The sequence below is a fragment of the Petromyzon marinus genome, assembly GCF_048934315.1.
Source record: "Petromyzon marinus isolate PM22_M1 ecotype Great Lakes invasive population chromosome 67 unlocalized genomic scaffold, UKy_Petmar_22M1.pri1.0 chr67_unloc.2, whole genome shotgun sequence".
In the NCBI taxonomy this organism is placed as follows: Eukaryota; Metazoa; Chordata; class Hyperoartia; order Petromyzontiformes; family Petromyzontidae; genus Petromyzon; species Petromyzon marinus.
Window position 1 is genome coordinate 250,317 of NW_027422592.1, and position 13,584 is coordinate 263,900.

Here is a 13,584-nt window from a genome sequence, read left to right on the forward strand (position 1 = left end):
CCCTAGCTCACCCACCTTCTCCCTCCACCCACCATCCCCCTCCACCCACCATCCCCCCCCCACCCTCACCTTCCCCCCCCCCACCTCCCCCCCCCCCTCACCTTCCGGCCCCTCCCCACCCCGCTCCTCCCCCCTCCTCCTCCGCCCTCCAGGCACCGCTGCGTGCCCCCGGGCCGCCCCCAGGGCCCCCCTCCTGCCTCCGCTGCCTCTGCTGCCTCCGCTGCCGGGCGGCGTCGCTGTGGCGCGCGATGTCCTCGGCGTTCTGCAGCGCCACGCGGTGGTGGAGGTCGGCGCTGGCCTCGCCCAGCAGCCGCAGGAAGTGGCACAGCAGCTGGGACTCGTGGGACGACTCGTGGGACGACTCGTGGGACTCGCACACGCTCATTGGCTGGTGGGGGGTGGGGGGTGTGGGTGGAAAGGTGCGGGGAGGGGGTGGGGTGGGTGGGGTGGGTGGTGGAGGGGGTGGGGTGGGTGGTGGGGGTGGGGTGGGTGGTGGAGGTGGTGAAGGAGGGTGGAGGTGAGGGGCGTGGAGGTGGGGGGGGTGGGGGTGGAGGTGGGGGGGGTGGGGGGTGGAGGTGGGAGTGGAGGTGGGGGGGGGTGGGGGTTGAGTTGGGGAGGTGGGTGGTGGGATGGAGGTGGTGAAGGAGGGTGGAGGTAGGGGGGAGTAGAAGCGGGGGGGGGGGGGGGTAGAGGTGGAGGTGGGGGGTGGAGGTGGGGAGGTGGGGGGAGGTGGGGGCAGTAGCATCGTCAAGACCATCATCATCAGCCGCATCATCATCATTATCAAAAGCATCATCATTATCAAAAGCATAATCATCAGTATCAGCAGCAGCATCTGCAGCATCATCATTACCACTATCATCATTAGCAACATCATCACCATCACGACCATCACCACTATCATCATTAGCAACATCACCACAATCATCACCATCACCACTATCATCATTAGCAACATCACCACCATCACCACTATCACCATTAGCAACATCATCACCATCACCACCATCACCACCATCACCACTATCATCATTAGCAACATCACCATCACCACCATCATCACCATCACCACTATCATCATTAGCAACATCATCACCATCACCACCATCATCATTAACAACATCATCACCATCATCACCATCACCACTATCATCATTAGCTACATCATCACCATCACCACTATCATTAACAACATCACCACCATCACCACTATCATCATTATCATCATTAGCAACATCTTCACTACCATCACCACTATCATCATTATCAACATCACCACCATCATCATTAACAACATCATCACAATCACCATCACCACTATCATCATTAGCAACATCATCCCCACTATCATCATTAGCAACATCACCACCATCACCACCATCACCACTATCATCATTAGCAATATCATCACCATCACCAACATCACCACTAACACCACTATCATCATTAGCAACATCATCACCATCACCAACATCATTAACAAAATCATTACCATCACCACCATCACCACTATCATCATTAGCAACATCACCACCATCACCACCATCACCACCATTATGATCATTAGCAACATCATCAACATCACCACCATCATCATTAACAACATCATCACCATCACCACCATCACCACTATCATCATTAGCAACATCACCACCATCACCACTATCATCATTAGCAACATCATCACCACCATCACCACTATCATCAATAGCAACATCACCACCATCACCACCATCACCACTATGATCATTAGCAACATCACCACCATCACCACCATCACCACTATCACCATTAGCAACATCATCACCATCACCAACATCATCATTAACAAAATCATTACCATCACCACCATCACCACTATCATCATTAGCAACATCATCACCATCACCACCATCACCACTATCATCATTAGCAACATCACCACCATCACCACCATCACCACCACTATCATCATTAGCAACATCATCACCATCACCACCATCATCATTAACAACATCATCACCATCACCACCATCACGACTATCATCATTAGCAACATCACCACCAACACCACCATCATCATTAACAACATCATCACCATCACCACCATCACCACTATCATCATTAGCAACATCATCACCATCACCACCATCATCATTATCAACATCACCACCATCACCACCATGACCACTATCATCATTAGCAACATCACCACCATCACCACCATCACCACTATCATCATTAGCAACATCATCACCATCACCACTATCATCATTAGCAACATCAGCACCATCACCACTATCATCATTAGCAACATCACCACCATCACCACCATCACCACTATCATCATTAGCAACATCATCACCATCACCAACATCATCATTAACAAAATCATTACCATCACCACCATCACCACTATCATCATTAGCAACATCATCACCATCACCACCATCACCACTATCATCATTAGCAACATCATCACCATCACCACCATCACATTATCATCATTAGCAACATCACCACCATCACCACCATAACCACAACTATCATCATTAGAACATCATCACCATCACCGCTATCATCATTAGCAACATCATCACCATCACCACTATCATCATTAGCAACATCACCACCATCACCACTATCATCATTAGCAACATCACCACCATCACCACTATCATCATTAGCAGCATCATCACCATTACCACCATCATCATTTACAACATCATCACCATCACCACCATCACCACTATCACCACAATCATCATCACCATCATCACCACCATCACCACTATCATCATTAGCAACATCATCACCAGCACCACCATCACCACCATCACTACTATCATCATTAGCAACATCACCATCACCACCATCACCACCATCATCACCATCACCATCCCCACTATCATCATTAGCAACATCATCACCATCACCACCATCATCATTAACAACATCATCACCATCATCACCACCACTATCATCATTAGCAACATCACCACCATCACCACTATCATCATTAGCAACATCATCACCATCACCACCATCACGACTATCATCATTAGCAACATCACCACCATCGTCACCATCACCACCACTATCATAATTAGCAACATCACTACCATCACCACTATCATCATTAGCAACATCATCACCATCACCACCATCACCACTGTCATCATTAGCAACATCATCACCATCACCACCATCATCATTAACAACATCATTACCATCACCACCATCACTACTATCATCATTGGCAGCATCATCACCATCACCACCATCACCACCATCACCACTATCATCATTAGCAACATCATCACCATCACCACCATCACCACTAAAACCACTATCATCATTAGCAACATCATCACCATCACCAACATCATCATTAACAAAATCATTACCATCACCACTATCATCATTAGCAACATCATCACCATCACCACCATCACAACTATCATCATTAGCAACATCATCACCATCACCGCTATCATCATTAGCAACATCACCACCATCACCACTATCATCATTAGCAACATCACCACCATCACCACTATCATCATTAGCAACATCATCACCATCACCACCATCATCATTAACAACATCATTACCATCACCACCATCACCTCTATCATCATTGGCAACATCATCACTATCACCACCATCACCACTATCATCATTAGCAACATCATCACCATCACCACCATCACCACTAACACCACTATCATCATTAGCAACATCATCACCATCACCAACATCATCATTAACAAAATCAATACCATCACCACTATCATCATTAGCAACATCATCACCATCACCACCATCACAACTATCATCATTAGCAACATCACCACCATCACCACTATCATCATTAGCAACATCATCACCATCACCACTATCATCATTAGCAACATAATCACCATTACCACCATTATCATTAACAACATCATCACCACCATCACCACTATCATCATTAGCAACATCACCACCATCACCACCATCACCACTATCATCATCACCATCATCACCACCATCACCACTATCATCATTAGCAACATCATCACCATCACCACCATCACCACTATCATCATTAGCAACATCACAACCATCACCACCATCATCATTAGCAACATCATCACCATCATCACCATCACCACCACCACCACTATCATCATTAGCAACATCACCACCATCATCACCATCACCACTATCATCATTAGCAACATCACAACCATCACCACCATCATCATTAGCAACATCATCACCATCATCACCATCACCACCATCACCACTATCATCATTAGCAACATCATCACCATCATCACCATCATCACCATCACCACCACCACCACTATCATCATTAGCAACATCACCACCATCATCACCATCACCACTATCATCATTAGCAACATCACAACCATCACCACCATCATCATTAGCAACATCATCACCATCATCACCATCACCACCATCACCACTATCATCATTAGCAACATCACCACCATCACCACTATCATCATTAGCAACATCATCACCATCACCACCATCATCATTAACAACATCATCACCACCATCACCACTATCACCATTAGCAACATCATCACCATCACCACCATCATCATCGCCACCATCACCATCATCATCACCACCATCACCACCACCATCATCATTAGCAACATCATCATCAGCATCACCACCATCACCACTGTCATCGTTAGCAACATCATCACCATCACCACCATCATAATTAACCACATCATCACCATCACCACCATCACCACTATCATCATTAGCAACATCATCACCATCATCACCATCACCACTATCATCATTAGCAACATCATTACCATCACCACCATCACTACTATCATCATTAGCAACATCATCACCATCACCACCATCACCACCATCACCACTATCATCATTAGCAACATCATCACCATCACCACCATCACCACTAACACCACTATCATCATTAGCAACATCATCACCAACATCATCATTAACAAAATCATTACCATCAACACCATCACCACTATCATCATTAGCAACATCATCACCATCACCACCATCACGACTATCATCATTAGCAACATCATCACCATCACCACCATCATCACTATCATCATTAGCAACATCACCACCATCACCACCATCACCACCACTATCATCATTAGCAACATCATCACCATCACCACTATCATCATTAACAACATCATCACCATCACCACCATCACCACTATCATCATTAGCAACATCACCATCATCACCACCATCATCATTAACCACATCATCACCATCACCACCATCACGACTATCATCATTAGCAACATCATCACCATCACCACCATCATCACTATCATCATTAGCAACATCACCACCATCACCACCATCACCACCACTATCATCATTAGCAACATCATCACCATCACCACTATCATCATTAACAACATCATCACCATCACCACCATCACCACTATCATCATTAGCAACATCACCATCATCACCACCATCATCATTAACCACATCATCACCATCACCACCATCACCACTATCATCATTAGCAACATCATCACCATCACCACCATCATCATTAGCAACATCACCACCATCACCACTATCATCATTAGCAACATCACCACCATCGCCACCATCATCATTAACAACATCATCACCACCATCACCACTATGATCATTAGCAACATCACCACCATCACCACCATCACCGCTATCACCATTAGCAACATAATCACCATCACCACCATCATCACCATCATCACCATCATCATCACCACCATCACCACCATCACCATTAGCAACATCATCATCACCATCACCACCATCACCACTATCATCATTAGCAACATCATCACCATCACCACCATCACCACTATCATTATTAGCAACATAATCACCACCATCATCATTAACAACATCATCACCATCACCACCATCACCACCATCACCACTATCATCATTAGCTACATCATCACCATCACCACTATCATCATTAACAACATCACCACCATCACCACTATCATCATTATCATCATTAGCAACATCACCACCATCACCACTATCACCACTATCATCATTAGCAACATCATCACCATCACCACTATCATCATTAACAACATCACCACCATCACCACTATCATCATTATCATCATTAGCAACATCTTCACCACCATCACCACTATCATCATTAGCAACATCACCACCATCACCACTATCACCACTATCATCATTAGCAACATCATCACCATCACCACCATCATCATTAACAACATCATTACCATCACCACCATCACCACTATCATCATTAGCAAAATCATCACCATCACCACCATCACCACCATCACCACTATCATTAGCAACATCATCACCATCACCACTAAAACCACTATCGTCATTAGCAACATCATCACCATCACCAACATCATCATTAACAAAATCATTACCATCACCACCATCACCACTATCATCATTAGCAACATCATCACCATCACCACCATCACGACTATCATCATTAGCAACATCATCACCATCACCACCATCACCACTATCATCATTAGCAACATCACCACCATCACCACCATCACCACCACTATCATCATTAGCAACATCATCACCATCACCACCACCATCATCATTAACAACATCATCACCATCACCACCATCACCACTATCATCATTAGCAACATCACCACCATCACCACCATCATCATTAACAACATCATCACCATCACCACCATCACCACTATCATCATTATCAACATCATCACCATCACCACCATCATCATTAGCAACATCATCACCATCACCACCATCATCATTAACATCATCACCACCATCACCACTATCATCATTAGCAACATCACCACCATCACCACTATGATCATTAGCAACATCACCACCATTACCACCATCACCACTATCACCATTAGCAACATCATCACCATCACCACTATCACCATTAGCAACATCATCACCATCACCACTATCATCATTAGCAACATCATTACCATCACCACCATCACCACTATCATCATCACCACCATCACCACTATCATCATTAGCAACATCATCACCATCACCACTATCATCATTAGCAACATCATTACCATCACCACCATCACCACTATCATCATCACCACCATCACCACTATCATCATTAGCAACATCATCACCATCACCACTATCATCATTAGCAACATCATCACCACCATAAGCGGCGTCTTCAACAGCACCACCACCATTATTATAACCAGTCTTACCTTGACGATGTTGACGTTCTGTAGAGGTGAGATAGCAGTGTAGTGTATAGTGTAGTGTATAATGTAGTGTATAGTAGTGTAATGTATAGTGTAGTGTATAGTAATGTAGTCTGTGCAGTAGTGTAGTGTATAGTAGTGTAGTGTATAGTAGTGTAGTGTATAGTAGTGTAGTGTATAGTGTAGTGTATAGTGTAGTGTATAGTGTAGTGTATAGTGTAGTGTATAGTGTAGTGTATAGTGTAGTGTATAGTGTATTGTATAGTAGTGTAGTGTATAGTGTAGTGTATAGTAATGTAGTCTGTGCAGTAGTGTAGTGTATAGTAGTGTAGTGTATATAGTAGGGTAGTGTATAGTAGTGTAGTGTATAGTACTGTATTGTATATAGTACTGTAGTGTATAGTAGTGTATAGTGTAGTGTATAGTAGTGTCGTGTATAGTAGTGTATTGTATATAGTAGTGTAGTGTATAGTAGGGTAGTGTATAGTAGTGTAGTAGTGTAGTGTATAGTAGTGTATAGTAGTATAGTATATAGTAGTGTAGTGTATAGTATGTAGTGTATAGTTGTGTATAGTAGTGTAGTGTATAGTAGTGTAGTGTATAGTAGTGTAGTGTATAGTAGTGTAGTGTATAGTAGGGGAGTGTATAGTAGTGTAGTATATAGTAGGCTAGTGTATAGTAGTGTATAGTAGTGTAATAGGGTAGTGTATAGTAGTGTAGTGTATAGTAGTGTAGTGTATAGTAGGGTAGTGTAGTGAAGAGTAATGGCTTGGGATGTGGTGGTGGTGGTGGGGAGTCTCTCTGACTCTCTGTGTGGAAGAGCGGGGAGTGTAGGGAGAGTGGAGGACAGCGATGGGGGTGGAGGGGGGTGGAGGCAGAGTGGAGGGGGGGTGGAGGGGGAGGGGCTCTAATCGCCACGTGCCCAAGAGACGGGATGAGAGGCGCCTCTCAATAATGAATGAGATATGGGGGGAGGGGGAGGAGGGAGTGGAGGGGGAGGAGGGGGAGGAGGGAGTGGAGGGGGAGGTGGAGGAGGAGGTGGAGGAGGAGGAGGTGGAGGAGGAGGGGGAGGAGGGAGTGGAGGGGGAGGAGGGGGAGGAGGGAGTGGAGGGGGAGGTGGAGGAGGAGGTGGAGGAGGAGGAGGTGGAGGAGGAGGGGGAGGAGGGAGTGGAGGGGGAGGAGGTGGAGGGGGAGGAGGTGGAGGGAGAGGATGAGGAGGAGGTGGAGGAGGAGGAGGTGGAGGAGGAGGTGGAGGAGGAGGTGGAGGAGGAGGAGGTGGTGGAGGAGGTGGAGGAGGTGGAGGAGGTGGAGGAGGAGGTGGAGGAGGAGGAGGAGGTGGAGGAGGAGGTGGAGGAGGAGTTGGAGGAGGAGGAGGAGGAGGTGGAGGAGGAGGTGGAGGAGGAGTAGGAGGAGGTGGAGGAGGAGGAGGTGGAGGAAGGAGGTGGAGGAGGTGGAGGAGGAGGAGGTGGAGGAGGTGGAGGAGGAGGTGGAGGTGGAGGTGGAGTTGGAGGAGGAGGTGGAGGAGGAGGAGGTGGAGGAGGAGGTGGAGGAGGTGGAGGAGGAAGCGGAGGGAAGAGGAGGTGGAGGAGGAGGAGGAGGAGGTGGAGGAGGAGGGTGGAGGAGGAGGTGGAGGAGGAGGCGGAGGTGGAGGAGGCGGAGGAGGTGGAGGTGGAGGTGGAGGAGGAGGAGGAGGAGGAGGAGGGAGGAGGTGGAGGAGGTGGAGGAGGAGGTGGAGGTGGAGGTGGAGGAGGTGGTGGAGGAGGAGGAGGTGGAGGTGGGTGGAGGAGGTGGAGGAGGAGGTGGAGGAGGAGGAGGAGTAGGAGGAGGAGGTGGAGGTGGAGGAAGTGGAGGACGGAGGTGGAGGAGGAGGAGGTGGAGGAGGTGGAGGAGGAGGTGGAGGAGGAGGAGGAGGAGGAGGAGGAGGTGGGGAGGAGGAGGAGGTGGAGGAGGAGGTGGAGGAGGAGGAGGAGCAGTAGGAGGAGGAGGTGGAGGAGGTGGAGGAGGTAGGTGAAGGAGGAGGAGGTGGAGGAGGTGGAGGAGGTGGAGGAGGAGGAGGAGGAGGAGGAGGTGGAGGAGGTGGAGGAGGTGGAGGAGGAGGTGGAGGGGAGGAGTAGGAGGAGTGGAGGAGGTGGAGGAGGTGGGAGGTGGAGGAGGAGGTGGAGGAGGTGGAGGAGGAGTGGAGGAGGTGGAGGAGGAGGTGGAGGAGGAGTAGGAGGAGGGGAATGCTCCAAGGGCCCGATCGACTCCTCGTGAACCCTCCGCACCGCTCTGAAATCCCCTCCTGCTCCTCCCTCGACAACAACCAACACCCTACACGCAACACCTATACACACACACATACACACATACACACACACTACACACACATACACACACACTACACACATACACACACACTACACACATACACACACACTACACACATACACACACACTACACACATACACACACACTAACATACATACACACACACTACACACACTCTACATACATACACACACCCCTACATACATACACACACACCTACATACATACACACACACACTACACACATACACACCACCTATAAACACACATACACACCTACATACACACACACACTACACACACTCTACATACATACACACACACCTACATACATACACACACACACTACACACATACACACACCTATAAACACACATACACACTACATACACACACACACACACACTCTACATACATACACACACACCTACAATACACACACACACACACACATACACACCCTATAAACACACAACACACCTACATACACACATACACACCTACATACACACACACACTACACACATACACACACACTACATACATACACACACACTACACACACACTACACACATACACACACACTACACACATACACACACCTATAAACACACATACACACCTACATACACACACACACTACACACACACTACATACATACACACACACCTACATACATACACACACACACTACACACATACACACACCTATAAACACACATACACACCTACATACACACACACACTATACACACACTACATACATACACACACACCTACATACATACACACACACTACACACATACACACACCTATAAACACACATACACACCTACATACACACACACACACTATACACACACTACATACATACACACACACCTACATACATACACACACACTACACACATACACACACCTATAAACACACATACACACCTACATACACACACACACTACACACACTCTACATACATACACACACACCTACATACATACACACACACACTACACACATACACACACCTATAAACACACATACACACCTACATACACACATACACACCTACATACACACACACACACACTACACACATACACACACCTATAAACACACATACACACCTACATACACACACACTACACACACACTACATACATACACACACACTACACACACTACACACCTATATACACACACACACTACACACATACACACACCTATAAACACACATACACACCTACATATACATACACACACACACTACACACACACTACATACATACACACACACCTACATACATACACACACACACTACACACATACACACACCTATAAACACACATACACACCTACATACATACACACACTACACACACACTACACACCTACATACACACACACTACACACACACTACATACATACACACACACACCTACATACATACACACACACTACACACATACACACACCTATACACACATACACACACATACATACACACACACACTACACACATACACACTACATACATACACACACTACATACACACTACATACATACACACATACACACTACGTACACACACACATACACACTGCATACACACACACACTACACACACACACAAACAGCAACAACCGCCATTCACCACTAAGTGGCGGTGACGTCACCACGACGCTTGTGCCAGGCTATGTGCACCCTGAGGCCACGTGAAGTGTCGAACGCCCGCTGGCAGGAGGTCACGGGGCAGACCCAGCAGGTGCCACGGGTCGACTGACTGAGATGACTGGCTGATGCACCACCTGTGGTCCCTACTATGCCAACCTGCTGTGCTTTAGCCACCCGGCGCTCCGCTCGTTGTTGTGAGCGTCGCTCCTCCGCCCTCCGTTGTTGTTGGAGGGCGACTGCCTCCAACTGCCCAGTAGCAGCGTCCTTCACGAGCCTCCTCCACAGAGGCCGATCTTGACACCGCTGGTACCAGTCATCGGCAAGTCCACTCAGCTCCACGTGGGATTAGTGGCTCGGCAAACCGCAACACGCGGACAGATTTAATTTAAGGGGGGCACGGGGGGGGTCACTTGAAGGGTTCTCAGAAGCGGTTCTGTGATATCCGCTTCTGCGGAGTATTCTGTGTGAACCAGAACATCACTTGAACAGGGAATCTCAGACGTAGCTCTTCGACATCCACTTCATCTCTCTCTACCCCCTCTCTCTCTACCCCCCTCTCTCTCTACCCCCCTCTCTCTCTACCCCCCTCTCTCTCTACCCCCCGTCTCTCTCTACCCCCCTCTCTCTCTACCCCCTCTCTCTCTACCCCCTCTCTCTCTACCCCCTCTCTCTCTCTACCCCCCTCTCTCTCTACCCCCTCTCTCTCTCTACCCCCCCCCTCTCTCTCTACCCCCCCTCTCTCTCTACCCCTCTCTCTCTCTACCCCCCTCTCTCTACCCCCCTCTCTCTCTACCCCCCTCTCTCTCTCTACCCCCTCTCTCTCTACCCCCCCCCTCTCTCTCTACCCCCCTCTCACTCTCTACCCCTCTCTCTCTACCCCCCCTCTCTCTCTACCCCCCTCTCTCTCTACCCCCTCTCACTCTCTACCCCCTCTCTCTACCCCCTCTCTCTCTACCCCCTCTCTATCTACCCCCCCCTCTCTCACTCTCTACCCACTCTCTCCCTACTCCATGTCAATGCCCCCCCCCCCCCCTATGTATTCTATGTAATATTTGTAATATTATTAATATTGTTTAAACTACGACAAGTGCTGCATCTGCAGCCAGCCCTTCTCGCGGTCCTACGGCCTTCGACGGGCAGCTCAGATCTCTCTGCACGCAAGAGCTCTACGTCTCTCTCTCCTCTCTCTTTCTCTCTCCTCTCTCTCTCTCATCCTCTCTCTCCCATCGGAGAGATGACGACCGAGACGTAGAAGGAAGGGAGCGAAGTTGATCTTTATCACGTGGGCAACAACAACAACAACAACCACAACAACAACAACAACCACAACAACAACAACAGCAATTGTTAGACGTGCGTGTTTGAACTGCCGCTCTCGCTCTGGCCCCTCCCCCCGTCCAAATTTATTTTCTATTTAAGCTTCTGTTCATCCCTCCCCCTCTCTCTCTGCCTCCCTGTCCGTCTTTCCTCCCTCCTTACCTCTTGGTGGACTTGTATATATGTATTTCTACCGACCGTGTACCTCGTATATTTCATCCTATCTATGCCGGTATGCGCAATCCAAAGGTTGAACACGAAATGTAACACTCTTTAACATTATGAGACCTCCTTTGCCAGAAACAAGATATAGGAATAGGTTTTACCCTTTAAACTGGAACAAAAACTGACACCTTTATTCAAGGCATCGTGTTTGCAATGACCACAACACAAGCAGTCAAAATGCAAACAAAAAAGACAACTCTGATAATAATATTGGCACTGTCCTTGAATTTGATTGGTCCACACCCGAGACATCATTATGATTGTTTGCATTTTGACTGCTTGTGTTGTGGTTATTGCAAACATGATGCCTTGAATAAAGGTGTCAGTTTTTGTGCCAGTTAAAAAGGGTAAAACCTATTCCTGTAACACTCTTCTGAAATTCGTGGTTTCGCCAGGAAGTGTCAAAAAAAAACTGTGTTGTTGGCCTGACTGGATGTGGCTTCACGTAATGTGTTTTTTTATAAGGTTTGTTTGTTGAATTCTCGTCTCTCATCTTTTTGCGCTGTTAGTCACCTCCGTGATTTGTTCTTGACGCCTGATGAAGATCGCTGGCGTTGCGACCGAAACGACGTGATTGTCTTTTGTTGTTTCAACATAATTCCAGTGTGACTTTTCAACATAACATAATTCAACATAACATAATTTAACATAATTTCAACATAACATAATTCCAGTGTGACTTTTCAACATAACATAATTCAACATAACATAATTTAGCATAATTTCAACATAACATAATTCCAGTGTGACTTTTCAACATAACATAATTCAACACAACATAACATAATTTAACATAATT

At 47.0% G+C, this 13,584-nt stretch overlaps 1 protein-coding gene across 1 annotated transcript in view; it reads right to left on the minus strand.

Moving 5' to 3' along the window:
* The window catches only part of LOC116956745 (uncharacterized), a gene marked incomplete at its 5' end in the record, with an annotated part of 32,941 nt that extends 24,778 nt beyond the window's left edge, over nucleotides 1–8,163 (minus strand). The window contains 2 exons of the mRNA XM_076057980.1: nucleotides 102–388; nucleotides 7,260–8,163. Of these exons, the coding sequence (XP_075914095.1) occupies nucleotides 102–388; nucleotides 7,260–8,163 (1,191 nt within the window). The remainder of the gene's footprint in view (nucleotides 1–101; nucleotides 389–7,259) is intronic.
* Nucleotides 8,164–13,584: the final 5,421 nt, after the last annotated feature.